Source organism: Bombus flavifrons, chromosome 7 (assembly GCF_040668555.2).
Source record: "Bombus flavifrons isolate JBK064 chromosome 7, iyBomFlav1_principal, whole genome shotgun sequence".
Classification (NCBI taxonomy): Eukaryota; Metazoa; Arthropoda; class Insecta; order Hymenoptera; family Apidae; genus Bombus; species Bombus flavifrons.
The window spans coordinates 4,146,938-4,161,401 of NC_138448.1; the positions used below are offsets into that span (position 1 = coordinate 4,146,938).

The 14,464-nt window shown below is 34.1% G+C and overlaps 1 protein-coding gene across 2 annotated transcripts in view; it reads right to left on the reverse strand.

The window, feature by feature from the left end:
• The window catches only part of LOC138182067 (rap guanine nucleotide exchange factor 2), a 247,751-nt gene that overhangs the window by 177,958 nt on the left and 55,329 nt on the right, over positions 1-14,464 (reverse strand). For both annotated transcript variants that reach the window (XM_069117600.1, XM_069117599.1), the window contains exons 3-4: positions 5,447-5,574; positions 3,792-3,875 (exon numbers count right to left, since the gene is read on the reverse strand). In XM_069117600.1, coding sequence (XP_068973701.1) covers positions 3,792-3,875; positions 5,447-5,574 — 212 coding nt within the window. The remainder of the gene's footprint in view (positions 1-3,791; positions 3,876-5,446; positions 5,575-14,464) is intronic.

A 14,464-nucleotide genomic window follows, 5' to 3' on the forward strand; every position in this document is an offset into this window, starting at 1 on the left:
TATTTTCTTTGTGAATCGGGAGGAAGTTCGCACGTTTCTGTGTTAAGATTTGTTTCTTCGTTGCTTCAGACGATTGTAATAACGGAAATTACTCCAAACAATTTTCACTGCCGCAATTGTATCGTTAAAAGTAACCTAAAAATCGATAATTACACAGATACAAATTTCCGTTTGATTAAATGAATTCTTCTTTTCAAAATAATTTCCTTCTTAATACGAAACTCTCTTATATATTCAAAGATTAATGACATATTCCATTGTGAATCAAACTTCTCGTAATCCCTTTGGAACAAAATAATGAAAATCTATCTACCAAGGGAGTCAAAAGTTTCGATGCTTGCTACAGCCCTGCGATCGAAGTGTCTCTCTCTCTCTCTCTCTCTCTCTATTTTACTCCGTCTTTCTCCACTGCACTCTACGTTACTCTCTATATTCCTCCTTGTCGCTCCAGAGAATCACTCTCTGTTCGCTAACTTCTATAGCTATCCTTCTCGCCTGCACGCATCTTCCCATATCGCTGTCCTTCGATACACTTAGACAGCGCTCAACTCGGCTCGGTTCGTAAATTCTCGGCACGATTACGAGATGGCAGAGCCGAGTAGAGGAGGGAAGATTGCGTGGAGCGAGAGAACACGCTTATCGGGTGAGTCGAATAAAGACGGTAGCGCCATGAAAGAAACGGAGCGAGTGAGTAAGCGTACGAGAAAGAATGTGGAGTGAGTAAATGTACGCTAGGTGACGTTGGCGCGAGTGAGACGAATGACACGAGAGAAAGTGAGTAAGTGAATGGGCGCGAGAGGAGCGTACGAAAAATAAGGAAGAAGGAAGATACATGTATATTCGATGAGCAAGGAAGAAGAACGGAGATAGGAGAAAGAATCGGAGCAAAGAGTTAGGAGGGAAGGTAGCGTACTGGTAAAAGTACTTTAACGTGGAGAGAAAGGGATAAATAGGAAGAGAAAAGGAGGCAGGGCAAAGTGAGACGGATGACATATGGAGGGGAAGACAGAATAGGAGTACATTAAAGAGTAACAAAAGAGGAACACGAGGCAGAAGGAAATAAAGAGAGGTAGCCGCAGAGAGGCGGCGAGAGTACAGAGAGACGGAATACTTAAAACGTAGCCACACCCGTGGTTAGTGGGCAAATTTTTCTGTTTACGTCCATGGGAGAGCAGAAACCGTGAAGCGCGAACTCGCAATCGCACGTGGGCTTCGCGTCGACGTTTTGTAAAAGTGTCTCGACGAGTAGACGGAATACGAAATCTAGCGCGAAAATGTTCAAGGTAGAATGAGTACGAAAGAGAATGTTTCCACTCGGGTATCGATGCCAGCGATGAAAATTGGACAAGTTTGATGTAAAAAGAAATGGTAAAAAATTGAGCACACTCTGATGATTCTTATATCGGAGTAAAACAAGAGAAATGGAGGATGATGAAATTCACGATGCAATAGATCTTGTGTATAGAGTCTCGGTTAAACGAGAATACCTAAATATATAATGTTCTTTGTTTTATAATAATGTATTTATCTTTATTATAATGTATCTCTCTATATGAAAACTGGTACAAAAATTAAAATTTATTTTTAAACGATACAATATTCTTTAAAATTTTTATAAGCAAACCTTTTGTTCTCTTAACACCAATTATTCGAAGAAAGTAAGCAAACCTAGATCCTCGAAGTGCATCCAAGGCAAACAAATAGAAGAGGCACGCGTTAAACTAACGCAGTGAAAATTTGCTTTTTCTTCTCACAGTGATTGAATTTCATTAAAAGTAGATTATCTAATACATTCGCCGCAATAATATGTCCCGACGTACCTACACCATGAAGGAACGAGGTTACACGATTAATGAGAATTTCCGTGGTTCGAGGGACACAAAGAGAGAAAACTGCGACCGTAACCCTGGTACAGAACGATTTATGAGCTTGCCTCGCGTGTGTGTGATATACACTGTGATCGCGAAGTTGCAAAATCTGTCTCGTATTGCAACCCATATTTGCGTCCTACAAATATCTCGTATCAATCCTCTGTACCACCTTATGACTACAAGCTTATACATTCATTCGTCTATGTTTTTTAAATATCATTTTATATCTTCGTTACCGTGAGATCTACCATTGCTATGTTGTCACGCGATGCATTTATAATAATTATCAGTTGTTAGTTCTTCCATTAAAAGTGAAAAATTGTAATTAATTGCAGATAATTTCTCTGTGAAACAAGCAAATGAAAACTGGGTTGCAAAGGATTGAGGTTACTACTAGTTCTGCAATTTTTTTCATACATGCTGTGTATAATGCTGGATGAGATAATTACGTTATATAGTGGATTTTATAGCAGATAACATTACATAGATGTATACACGCGTGAGATACTTAGAGTTAGAAGATGTTTTTCCAAATATTTACGAAATACGGATTAATATTAAAAATAGCAGATTGCAATGTATTCGGTTACTCCATGTAATCTACATATTATATCATGCTTCCAATCTTCCTTTCGTAAAATTGGATAAAAATGAACAACTATCTAGTAATAATTATCAGTAAATAATCAATGATATATCTTTCTTCGTATCCTACAACTTTTGTCATCTTCTTACACAGTTTCATAAAAAAAGGTTCAACCTAACGTAAGAAAAAAAATTAATACGCATAAATTTAATCGGCGACAATATAATTTCACAAAATTGAGTGCTATTAATTATACACTTGCTGTAATAACCTAAATATCTAAAATTACCAGCACTAGCATACTTCTTACACTATGAATGTTTTTGAACGATTATTAATGTAAACGAAATGAAAAATTCCATAAAAATCGTATATATTTTTCGTACACCCGGTACACGTACAAAGTCTCCATAGATATACGTGCCACGATCGATTTCTATCTCGGCAGCTTCTTCGCGTAAAACGAATTCGGTATGGCTATGATATTGAAAACTAGAGAAAACAGAAATAGGAAAGAAATAAACGTGACTGGAGGGATATCACGTGAAATACACGCGTAGTGTCTTAGTCCAGTTGTTATACCTTATCATCGTACCATAAAACTATATCGTATTATTATAACGTTAGATTTATAACATTGTTAAATAATTCTTTTTATAAATATAAAATTTAATCGATATTTAAATTTAGTACAGAAAAAAAGATAGAAGGTTGTACGAGATATTTCTAATAATTTTCTTAATAAATCTTGTTGATTTACCAATTGTAAAACAAATTGAATAGATCCAACAAGAATAAAGAAATTGGCACGAAAAATACCAAAGCATACGATCAATCGTGTATTACAATGGAAATCCCACCTAATTGCTATAAGCCAGACGATCGGTTGATGACTGGATCTACGAGGTGATTTTCAGGGGCGATTTATTATGGACGCGCGATGAAGTCCACGGATGAAATTACAAATGCTGAATTATGATTACAATAACAGAGATTTATGGTCGTCGTCGTCGGTGTGTTCCAAAACACAGTCACGTGAATTTATCGCGTACCGAGAGTTACGAGTGTTGCATTTGCAATGTAAATCTTATGTGAAATTAAGGCAAATCAACCGAGCCGGAAGCCGTTTAAATAAATCAAGCATAGTCGTTTGTTCGACACGAAATTCACTACTTTTCTATTTCGTTTTGCGTGTGATTATAAGTGATAAAATTGACGAGCAAATATCGAAGAATAATAAATAAAAGGGAAGATATTATTGTACGAGGTTCGAGATTGTGTACGAGAGACTGGAAAACAAGTTAAAAATGATGACGATGTGGAGATTTTCTTACCTTGAACGAGGCAGGAACATCGAGCCATCGATGAACACAGAACCGGACAGTAGTATGTACCAGCTTGTGGCCAATTCGCCGGTACTGAAAATGGTTCGAATTATATTTTATTTTACTCACTTGCTACTATTAGAATTTATTTTAATCAAATGTAGATTTAAGTCGTACATAAGCATATCGTTATAGTTTGGATTAGATTTAAGGTAGATTACTTGAATTTATTTTATATTCTATACTTTACACGATAAATACCGTTAACGATCTTTATTGCGTAGAATATAAGATATACACTAAAATTAAATAATCCACCCTAAATACACCCTAAATCGCTAAAATTATTTGTCATTACGTCTACCGAATGTCTTCATCTAAAGAAAATTTATTGTAAATCGCGAAGAAATAAAAGTTGAAAAAAACTGTATATGAATATATTTCAAAGTTGAAAATACACGTAAAATTTGAGTGTATTAAGTAATCGAGAAGTGAAAAAGTTTCTTTTTGCAATAACGAGGCAATAATAATCATCAATTAGTCGTGAAATTCTCGTTTCTGTAAGTGACTGCACGTACCGGAAATTCGCGACTCAGAAAGTATCAAGTAGCTAACTTTACAAATGCAAAAACTAGACTTGTTATTCGTAATCATAAAATACATCGTTATTCGTGGTAAATGCATTCCTCGCATTCATAAGTGTATGGATGAAGGTATGGATTATTATATATCAATAAAATGTTTATGGCACATAATAATAATTAATTTATCTAAACTACAAATTTATTCATAGAACCTGTTTTCGATAATCTTTTTATACAGAAATAAGTTAGATTTAAGCAAAACAAGAAACATATTACCATTTATAAATTGTGGAAATATCAAATGTACGCTACCGCCATCTTGACAGTCAAGTAAACAAATTTTCTTATGAAACATAAACCGTACAACTTCCCAAGATTATACGTATATTTATAGGAACAGCAGTTTACTGAACAAATATTTAAAAAATTATACTATGACTAACCGAATTAAGAATTAAATATATAATTTGTATGTACTTTTGTCGTTATATTGAAATGAAATATGATGGAGCACTCAATACGATGGATTCGTAAGATATCTGCGTTTCAAAGTATTATTAATACCAGTGTTTTATATTTTTTAACTTTATCTTAATACAAATTCAAGATCTAAGTGTGACGCTCGGTCTACTTACTTGAAAATCTTGTTGCATTATATTCTTTTCCCTCAAAGGTAAAATATGTTTCCCTTTCACTAACGAGCACGTCCAGGTCGTTCATTAAAACCGCGGGAAATGACTAAACGTCGCAATATCTAGTGACATCTCTGATCTGTTTCTATGGTACTCTAGTTTACTACCAGAGGTAAGAAAGAAACACGTCGATAAAACAGTATCGAACATGTATGTATAAAAAGCTGTCGATAATGAAATTTTCTACTACATTTTTATCACGACATATGTATACGCATTTCAGATAACGTAGAAAACTTTTCTATGACAAAAGTACAAAATAATTCCGCGAGATCAGTACGAGCGCCAATTCAAAAAATTGTTATTACTATCACACGTAGGTATGTACTGAATTCGAAAATAGTCTCGATGTGAAACGTAACGACATACAGAATGAAATAGAACTTACTAATAGAGTACGTGATTCGCATGGTGTCGTTCGTATCGTACAATTTTGCAAAGCCCACGGAGAATGGAATCTCTGCACGGCCGTAACGCTTCCAGACCCAGCAGACCATAGTATATGATCTGCAGATCCTAAAATAGAAAAAATAGCAATATGTAAAGTACAAGAAACAAATAGAATTGTGTTATATACGAGAATATAAATAACAATTTTATTTAACAGATAATTACGATAAATTCTTATTAAACAAGTTGATCCGATATAAAAAATATCAACATGTAAAACACTTATAAAACTGTAAAAAATTTAAGCAAAAATATGAGTTGTCCAATCTTCTTCCTTGACTGTTTTATTACGTGTAGTGAATTTTATGAAATAAAACATATATACTACGTATCAAGAAAAGAAAACATGCGATATACTTCGATCATAAAATACACTATACATAATAAAACAATTCTAAAAAGGTTTATAAATCAATATTTCGAAACTTTTTACAATCTCAACCTTTTAAATGCTTATCACCGGAAAACCTCTGAACGGATTGAAATATCTTTATTCGAACAATGTTTGCAGTACAAACTCGAAGCATTTCACATTCAGTAACTGTGAAAGAGCTTCTTCCAAGCTGAATTACCGTGTTTATAAAGTTCTCGCGCAAGCGTACTTGTCAGAAGTGTAGCATTTGATTTTACAGGTCGTGATCAACCTATCGGTGGTAGGAGCGAAGCAATTTACAAACTCGAACGAGGCGCGCGCCAACGCAATTGCCTCTAATGCGACCCTAATGTGCCCTGTTATCGTATACTATGATCTCTATGCTATCGTTATCCAAATTGATCATCCGAACAGTGCTTATTAACCGCGTTGACACGACGGAGCAAATTCAATAAAGTGATCTTTTTTTCTCAACGTTCTTCTCTTCCTTTTTCTCCATTTTTTTTATACTAAATATCAATTAAATATATTTATTTGTTTTAATCTTTATATGCTTTTGTAGATAATTATTTACACTGGCAACGTCCAGATAAAAATTATTTAATATACATAGATCGATTATATATATTTATCTTTTTTAAATCATCTTTGTTTATGAATGTGCAACGTAGGTATTTTTACTCAAAGTAGATTTACTGACATTAGAAAAGAATTGGAAAAATGTAAATTGTCTATAATTTTTTGCGCTCGAACTTTAAAAGAAAAAACAGTGCATTTTATCATTATTGCTCTTTATTATTTATTATTATTATTTTATATTTCTCTTTATTATTTATTATTATTATTTTATATTGCTCTTTATTATTATTTTATATCATTGCTCTGATAGAAAATATAAATTTTAGAAAACACTTGGAAAAACTTGTACTGTGCATTCAACCATTTTGAAGGTAAACTAATTCACTTTGTAGCTTCGTGTACAAGGTGCCATATGCAACTGGAATTAATTTTATGCAACGGAGCGTTTGAAAGACCAGTAGCATGATTTTCTTTATGGAAACCTGTACTTTTAGCTTTTTATCCCATGCTTAAATTAGTGAAATTCTACGTAGGATATATTTGCAGTAATTAAACAACTATATTTTTCTATAGACATTGGAACGTATTAAGACATTTGCGCATCTTTATCATATAAAACATTTTGGAAATTCCTAAACATTATCACGAGACACGACTGCCATCGTTATATTAATCAAAATTGAAAACAATTCTAAAATGTACATAGAAATTACAACAAATTTATTGCAAACATAATTAGTAAAAAGTTAGTATACAGAATGAATAATCATCTTAAACAACAAGCGTTAGTATAGTTTCACTAAATATTCAGGTGTGTTAATATGATTCTTAATATTTTATAATTTCTATATGTATTTTCAGACTTGTACAAAACTTTATGCATGTAATCATGATAATCCAGTCTCATAACAGTGCTAATGAAATTTCAAACTATTTCGTGTAACACGCATAATATAATCATAAAAGATATCCACAAGCGTTCGAACGCTTTCGCGAGCCTGCGCCAATATTCATTCTATAACGTGTTTCGTTTCGTATCTTTCCATGTTTCCTTACATTTCCTCCAAATCTAACCGTTTCGAATATGGCAATGCAAGCGTGTCGCAGTTTGTCTCAATTGCACGTGGTACAGTGTGCGACGACAAATTCTATCAAAAGTCCAGATTTCAGGCGATTTTCTATTCGCGCAATACGTTTCCCACGAGTTGCATTCAACGGGGCGTAATTAAAGTCGGTCGAAAAGTTAATATAGTTGAATGTACTTCCGGTGAGGGCGTAATAGCCGAGTGTATTGTGGGGCCCGTGTATTGTTCTCGGAAACAGGCAACAAAAACGAAAAATAAATTACAACTGGCTTATATTTCGTGCCCTTGAAATTATCAGAAAAGTAACATTCGCAAAATGTAATGATCGAGTACAAAAAGAATCCTCTTGTTCGATAATTGAACATAGAAGGAGACGAAGCGTGGATCGACGATGCAAGGGATCGAAAAGGAGCAAGGATTCAATTTCCACGCTTGATTTGCTGATGAGACGAGCAGAGGAGACTGGTCGATCGACTTTCCATAAGCAAGAGCCGAGAAACTTTCATCGATGTGACTTTCAAATTCGAACAACGAAGGTGAATTAGCGAATTGGCTTCTTTTATACATATTTAACCAAAAGGAAAATATTTATTCTATTTTTCTATAAATAGTACGTGTATGCATATCTTTTAGCAAAGACGATATACGTGTCTTCACGTTTTTCAAACAATTTTTATGATACCCTTCTAAATGTATACGCTAGTATAGGACGAATTTATTACTCGAACCAATAATATTAATAAATCGACGAACGACGAGTCGTAGATCATAGATTTTTCTGTTATAATTTTACAATTTTACATTGAATAAGACAATTGGATAATACATAATTCGTAAAACGTGAAACATATTCTAATTGTAATCGTAATTTGTTTGACGACATATAACGTGCAATGTACTGCAAAATAATATTCATATAGAAATTCCAATTGCTTCGATAAAAAGAAAAAGAAAAGAAAAGATGCTACGAATTTTTCAAACAACCCTATAATTTTGTACGTTTTACGCGTGTATAATTTTACTAACAATATTCCGTAGTTGATTTGTGGAAGAGGGCGGTGGTCGTTACGATAATTAGAGCCGCAACGCGCGACGTGTATTATAACGTGCATCGACTTTCGCGATAATCGATGTTACGTGATTAAGGCCGCGCGGTGTCTTATCAGGGCCGAGAAGGTTGCATCCTCTTCTACGAACGCAATTTAACGAACGAGCAATTTAGACAACTTCTCAGATCGTTAGTTTCAGATCATCCCCTTGGTGAACTGGGAATATTCCAAGGTTCTCCTTCTAACCTTTAGACAATCTTCCGTGTATTTCGATCGTAATGCGATTACTCGTTGTTTACGATATATCATGAATGAAAGTTCCGCAAGAATTCTGACATACTGATATTTAATAAATTTAGAAAGAATTTTTCGATATTAATTCATATTGCTATAGGGTTTTATAACAATTGTTTGACACGAGTATGTAACAGAGTTCAGTAAGAATTTTCTTTCTGATATTAGTGTTAAGTTTAGTAAGAATTCCGTGATATTATCGTTGAAGTTAACTCTTAACTCGACTTCGAGAGCAGAATTTTGAATTTTTATTTGATTGTTACAGCGTAGCGAAGAATCTTACAATTTCCAGCATTTGAGTTAAAAGATATAAAGAATTAGTGATATAACATTAAAATATATTAACCACGTATATACTATATATAAATAATTATAATTAAAATTGCACGATGACGATAAAACAGGTAGAATCATATTCATATAAAAGAAAACTTAAAAGGAGTTTGGTAATTTCAATTTTTAATAAATAAAATTGTCATGTACCGAATGAGATAGGGATCTCTACGGAAATCTATAGCTCACTTTTAATATCTCATTTTGACATATTAATATAGGGATTAATAAAAATTCTATGGTATTAATATACAGTTTAATTAAAGTATGTAATATAAACTATGATTTAATGCAGAGTTTAATTCTGCGATACTGATAATACGGCAGTGCTTATCCTGTTTATCCTGTTTACTGTATATACTTTAAATAGAGAGCTTAATTAATTACTGTGAACAAAGCTCTCACGTTTTTTGTAATTTTTTTACAATTTTACTCTTGGGCAATAAACCGTCTATTTCTCTCGTATAACTTTGTTGTAGGATGTTACAATCAATACAAACACTCGTGGGATTTTACGCTGAATGTTGTTACGTCACTTCTGTTGCTCAACTTGGATAGGATACACAGCCGAAGCGTTTAACTATGGCAGCGTAATTGGATGGAGTTCGTGCTAATTGTATCGCAAACGAGTATGCGACTTAATGCGTTTTCATAAAACGATCTTTTAGAAGCTTGCTGATTCGTCTAACGTTAAGTAGATAAGAATTTCGTAATAAATAGTACTATTTTGAAATGAAGAACCCAATAATTAGCGTTAGGGATGAGAAATTGAAAGTTAGAAAATTGAAATTTGCAATACAAAATTTCAGATTTAAAATTCAATGAGTGAAATTTGAAATTTTTATTCCATACAACTTCAACCCTAACATTTTCGAGTTTAATAACACAGGCTGGCTCAGACGTTACTCGTTTTGTTTTCTACGTACATATGTTGTAATAACATCACGTCAGATCCCTAATCGAACTGATCCGTCTGTTCCAACGCATGTTTAATCCCAACTTGCAAACTTCGTGGCGCCGTTTCGTCTGGATTGTTTGCAACGCAAGCCACAATCATCGTTAATAGTTCAATGAAATATAGGCAAACTCGTGGATCGTTTACAGTTTAGACGAAACGAAATGGAAGCGAATGCCTGCTTGATTTTTAGCTTCGAGGCGTGTTCAATGCACTAATCGTGTCGATCCATTTGCAGTAGAAATATCTTCGCTAGTATTTTTTAATAAATAAATTACCTTTCAAACATTGGTTTGAACATATTTTAAACACGCGTTGATCAACAAACAAGAATTATTGACATATTATGACATATATTGACATATTACAATAATTTACGATATGAGTGTGACCATTTACGATATGAAAACCTTTCAATAAAATATCTATATAAGATTCTTATCGTTAGTATACTTTTGTGAACACCCTTTTGGCTTACTCAATTAGCATACTTTACTTAACTCAAGTGACTCGAGCAATAAGAACAAGCGTAGAAACCTGAAAAAGATATTTCAAGTGAAATAAACAACAGGTTCACGCTGTAAACGAATTACCTTGAACTCGGATAACTTGACTAATCCAAACGAAGCTAGAATTCGTTCATACACGAAGAAGATAATAAATTCCACTACAAAAAGTCTCGTTACAAAATCACTTAAACGTCGATATGTACGATAACATCAGCAACACGCTAAAAAAGTCAGACATCGACAAATTTACTAAAAATCCAATCACGAGAAAGGTTTCATCCCAAGCAACAAATTACTCGAGCATTTTCTGCGGCTCTTCGAAGACCTTCCCATCGAACCAATCCTTATTGCAAGAATAGCAATATTGATTCTGTTTCGCGTGTATTGTAAAAGCAAGATTGCAGAACGCTGGGTTATCGAACGTAATGCCCGTCGATTTATGTAATCCCCGAAATTACCGTTCCAAAAATATCATAAAATCGACTTTCCTAATGTATCGTAACGGCTGCGCTGACCATGGTGCCAGTCGAGATAAGGGACCCCATAGAGGGCTTGTACGTTATCGTTTTTGCTGCAACCTAAGACAAGATAAATGCGCATTTCAGGAAAATCCTAAACCAAACTCCCGGTTTGGGACGGTTGGACGAGTTAAAATGGAAGACAATGGGAGAAAATATGCTGCACAGACACTTTTTCTTACCAGACTATCGTACTGTTTCTTGGTAGACAGATAATCGGACGGAAACAGGTGACCAGGAATAAAGAAGTTGCTCTTAAACGCGATAAGAGCGTTTAACTTCCCCTCGAGTCGAGGATTTAGATCATTTGAATTTAAAACAAAGCTGCTCTCCTTTCGTTTCAACTTCCTTTCCGCTTAGTGTATCGTATAAAGTCTGCAGGGAGAGATAGTTTAGGTGAATTATAACCGGCTACGTTTAGGAATAAATCAATGAGAATTAGATGATAAAATAAGGATGGAAAATTCGCTGATCTCAATTTTAACATTGGGACAGAGATACTCGATATTCTTTTAACGTAAACGTCAGCCCACTAAATTTACAATTTGATTCAAATTTTTATATTTGTGGCGGACAGATTGCAGACGTTTGTACAAATTTTTACAAATTCTAAATATCTACGTAGAATACAATCACATGTAGTCGCGACTTTGTTAATAATTAATAATCAAATATATTACTTGCAATGAATGGAAAGATTCAAAGAAATTCAAGCATCTATATTCTTAACCACTGAAATTGTATTACAAAACAAAAATTCTCATTTTCTTTATCTTCGTTTAGTCGTTGCTTGATTAATTCCATGAGCTTTCCAGATAACAAATCAGGTTCTATCTCAAATATACAAAAAATTTTACGCGAAACTAGGAATGCAATTTACTCTTTTAATCAATCAAAAAAAGCGCGATCCGCCAATTGTTTCGAGTTGAGCGTGGTATCGATCGCGTCACGAGGAACATCGCAAATTTTTCGAATTTCCAAAGTTCGCTCTGTCGAAAATTGCAAACGTGACGGATTTTAACACTTCGTTGATATCGTTATATCGAATCACTGAATTGTAAATTAACTATAAATCAAATGGACTGAATTAGGTGTAACTGCTGAGTATTTTATTTTAATGTGGACCCTGTGCTGTGTGTGTTAACTACTAGCACGCGTGAGATATACAGTTGTTATGTTCTATCTGCGCATATCATCACACAATGGAATACCTCATGAGAAGAAGAAGACATCAGACAAATGTTATAAAAGTTGTTTAACACAGACGGGACATAGCATAGGTCTTTTTGCATTCTTCCCAAGCATACAGTTTCAAAAATATATATAAGAAACTTTGTATTCGGACTTCCAAAGTTAAAATTACCAATAACTAAAGTGTATACATAACTTGCACCAAAGAAATCAATCACGAAAGTGTCATGAAAGAAGAGAAAGAAACTTTTATCCATACATCTTCTCTTACATTACTCAAATCTCTAAAAACGTTGTATCGTTGTAAACCTACAAAGTTTCTATGAAAAATTTCGTCTTAGTTATTTTGACCACTTTCATAGTTTTCGTGTTAACGGCTACTTGAAATTGTGAATACAAATATCGGTAACCTGGAAAACACGGTCATTTCTCAATGTTGTTTTCTCGAAACCATTTTCATTTATCTTTCGTTTGAATTTTGTACATCTTACTAGAACATGATTAAATACTTACAGAAAATACCTGTAACTAAAATATTCTTGACAAACGTACGCCTTTCTAAAATTCTTCTTTTGTTTTTCTTTTCAAATTTGTGCATGTTACAATGAAACACGGACAAAAATAATTGTACGCATACAAAATGCCTAAGTTCTTTAAGCACAAACGGTCCGAAGAAACGCGTCTAATGGTAGAAAACTCCCTTAAACGCAGGAAAATAATAACAACGTGACGAGCGTCAGGTGGAAGTTTCTCGGTCTGACAAAGGGTAAATACCTTTGTAAACCACGAAAACTTGCGAATCAAGGTTTTGTACGGCGCCTGTCGGTCTCCGAAGCGGTTTCGACCACGTTTCGCCTCTCGATCCGTTGGCTCGCTCTTTTTTTGCTCGCCTTTCCTACGAAAAGTGGAGCGAACACTGGACGACCTTCACGTACGGATCGTATGAACCCACGTTGCGAGACGTCTCGTAAGATTTTAAAAGGGGTTCCTCGTGTAGCCGCGTAAATATCAATTATTTCAACCCTCCGGGAGCATCGTAACGGTGAAACAAATTTCTATCTATTATGGAACGGAGCAGTTCTCTGTATGAAGATGGATTAGGACTGCTCCATCTGACCAACGAGGGTTGTTTTTTTGTGTGTGTTTTTTATTCGTTCGAAACTGTAGACACGTACTACGGGTCCTGGCGTGATCGGTCTCCTATCGATTCCATTGCTTCGTTCGATATTAATCGGAAAATGAGTCGAGTTGAAAGCGGTTTTTGCTACTGAAAAAGTTGCTTCGTGATATCGCGAACGTGATATGTGCATTCGAACCTGTTTTCGAAAGGAAAGCCAAGGGACGAGTTTGACTTGAATTTCTCGATCGATCGCAAAATTATTTAACGATGAAATTTGAAATGTCATGGATATTAAATGATAATATCGAAAATAGATACAGTGTTATACAACGTGCTATGTAAATTTTGTAATATGTTCTTTTATTAATATTTTCATTAAACGATGTCAAATGTAATAAACGAAAGTGAATTTATCATTTCTATATCATAGGATTTTGCATAATGTGTTATGTAAACGATTGTAAACAAAATTCTTTCTCGTGATTTTTAAATTGTATTCTACACTTTTGTCGATATTTTGTGTATTACGTGAAAATGTGTGTCGACTCAGCACACGAGATAACCTTCGAATAACATAATATTTGGATAACAATTTGTATAAATAACAATTTGTATGGTTAACAATTATTTGTATAAATAACATAATATATTTATGATGATGTGGTAAAAAATTGTGTCACCCATCATATGACATCATACGACATTGCAATTGCAGGATATTTATGGTTCTTTCGTAGGAGTACATATTATGTTTTGCTGTTAACGCTACGAGATCACTAGACCCTAATTCAGAATTATGCGTTTAATCTCAGGGGTTTACCTCTGAATTTATCCGAGCGTATTTTGTCCAAAAGGTACACAGTGAACGTGTTATGGTAAGTAAATCGTCACACGGTAGATATAGAAATAAAAACACTGAGGGAGTAGTTTTATTAAGAAACATGTACTTC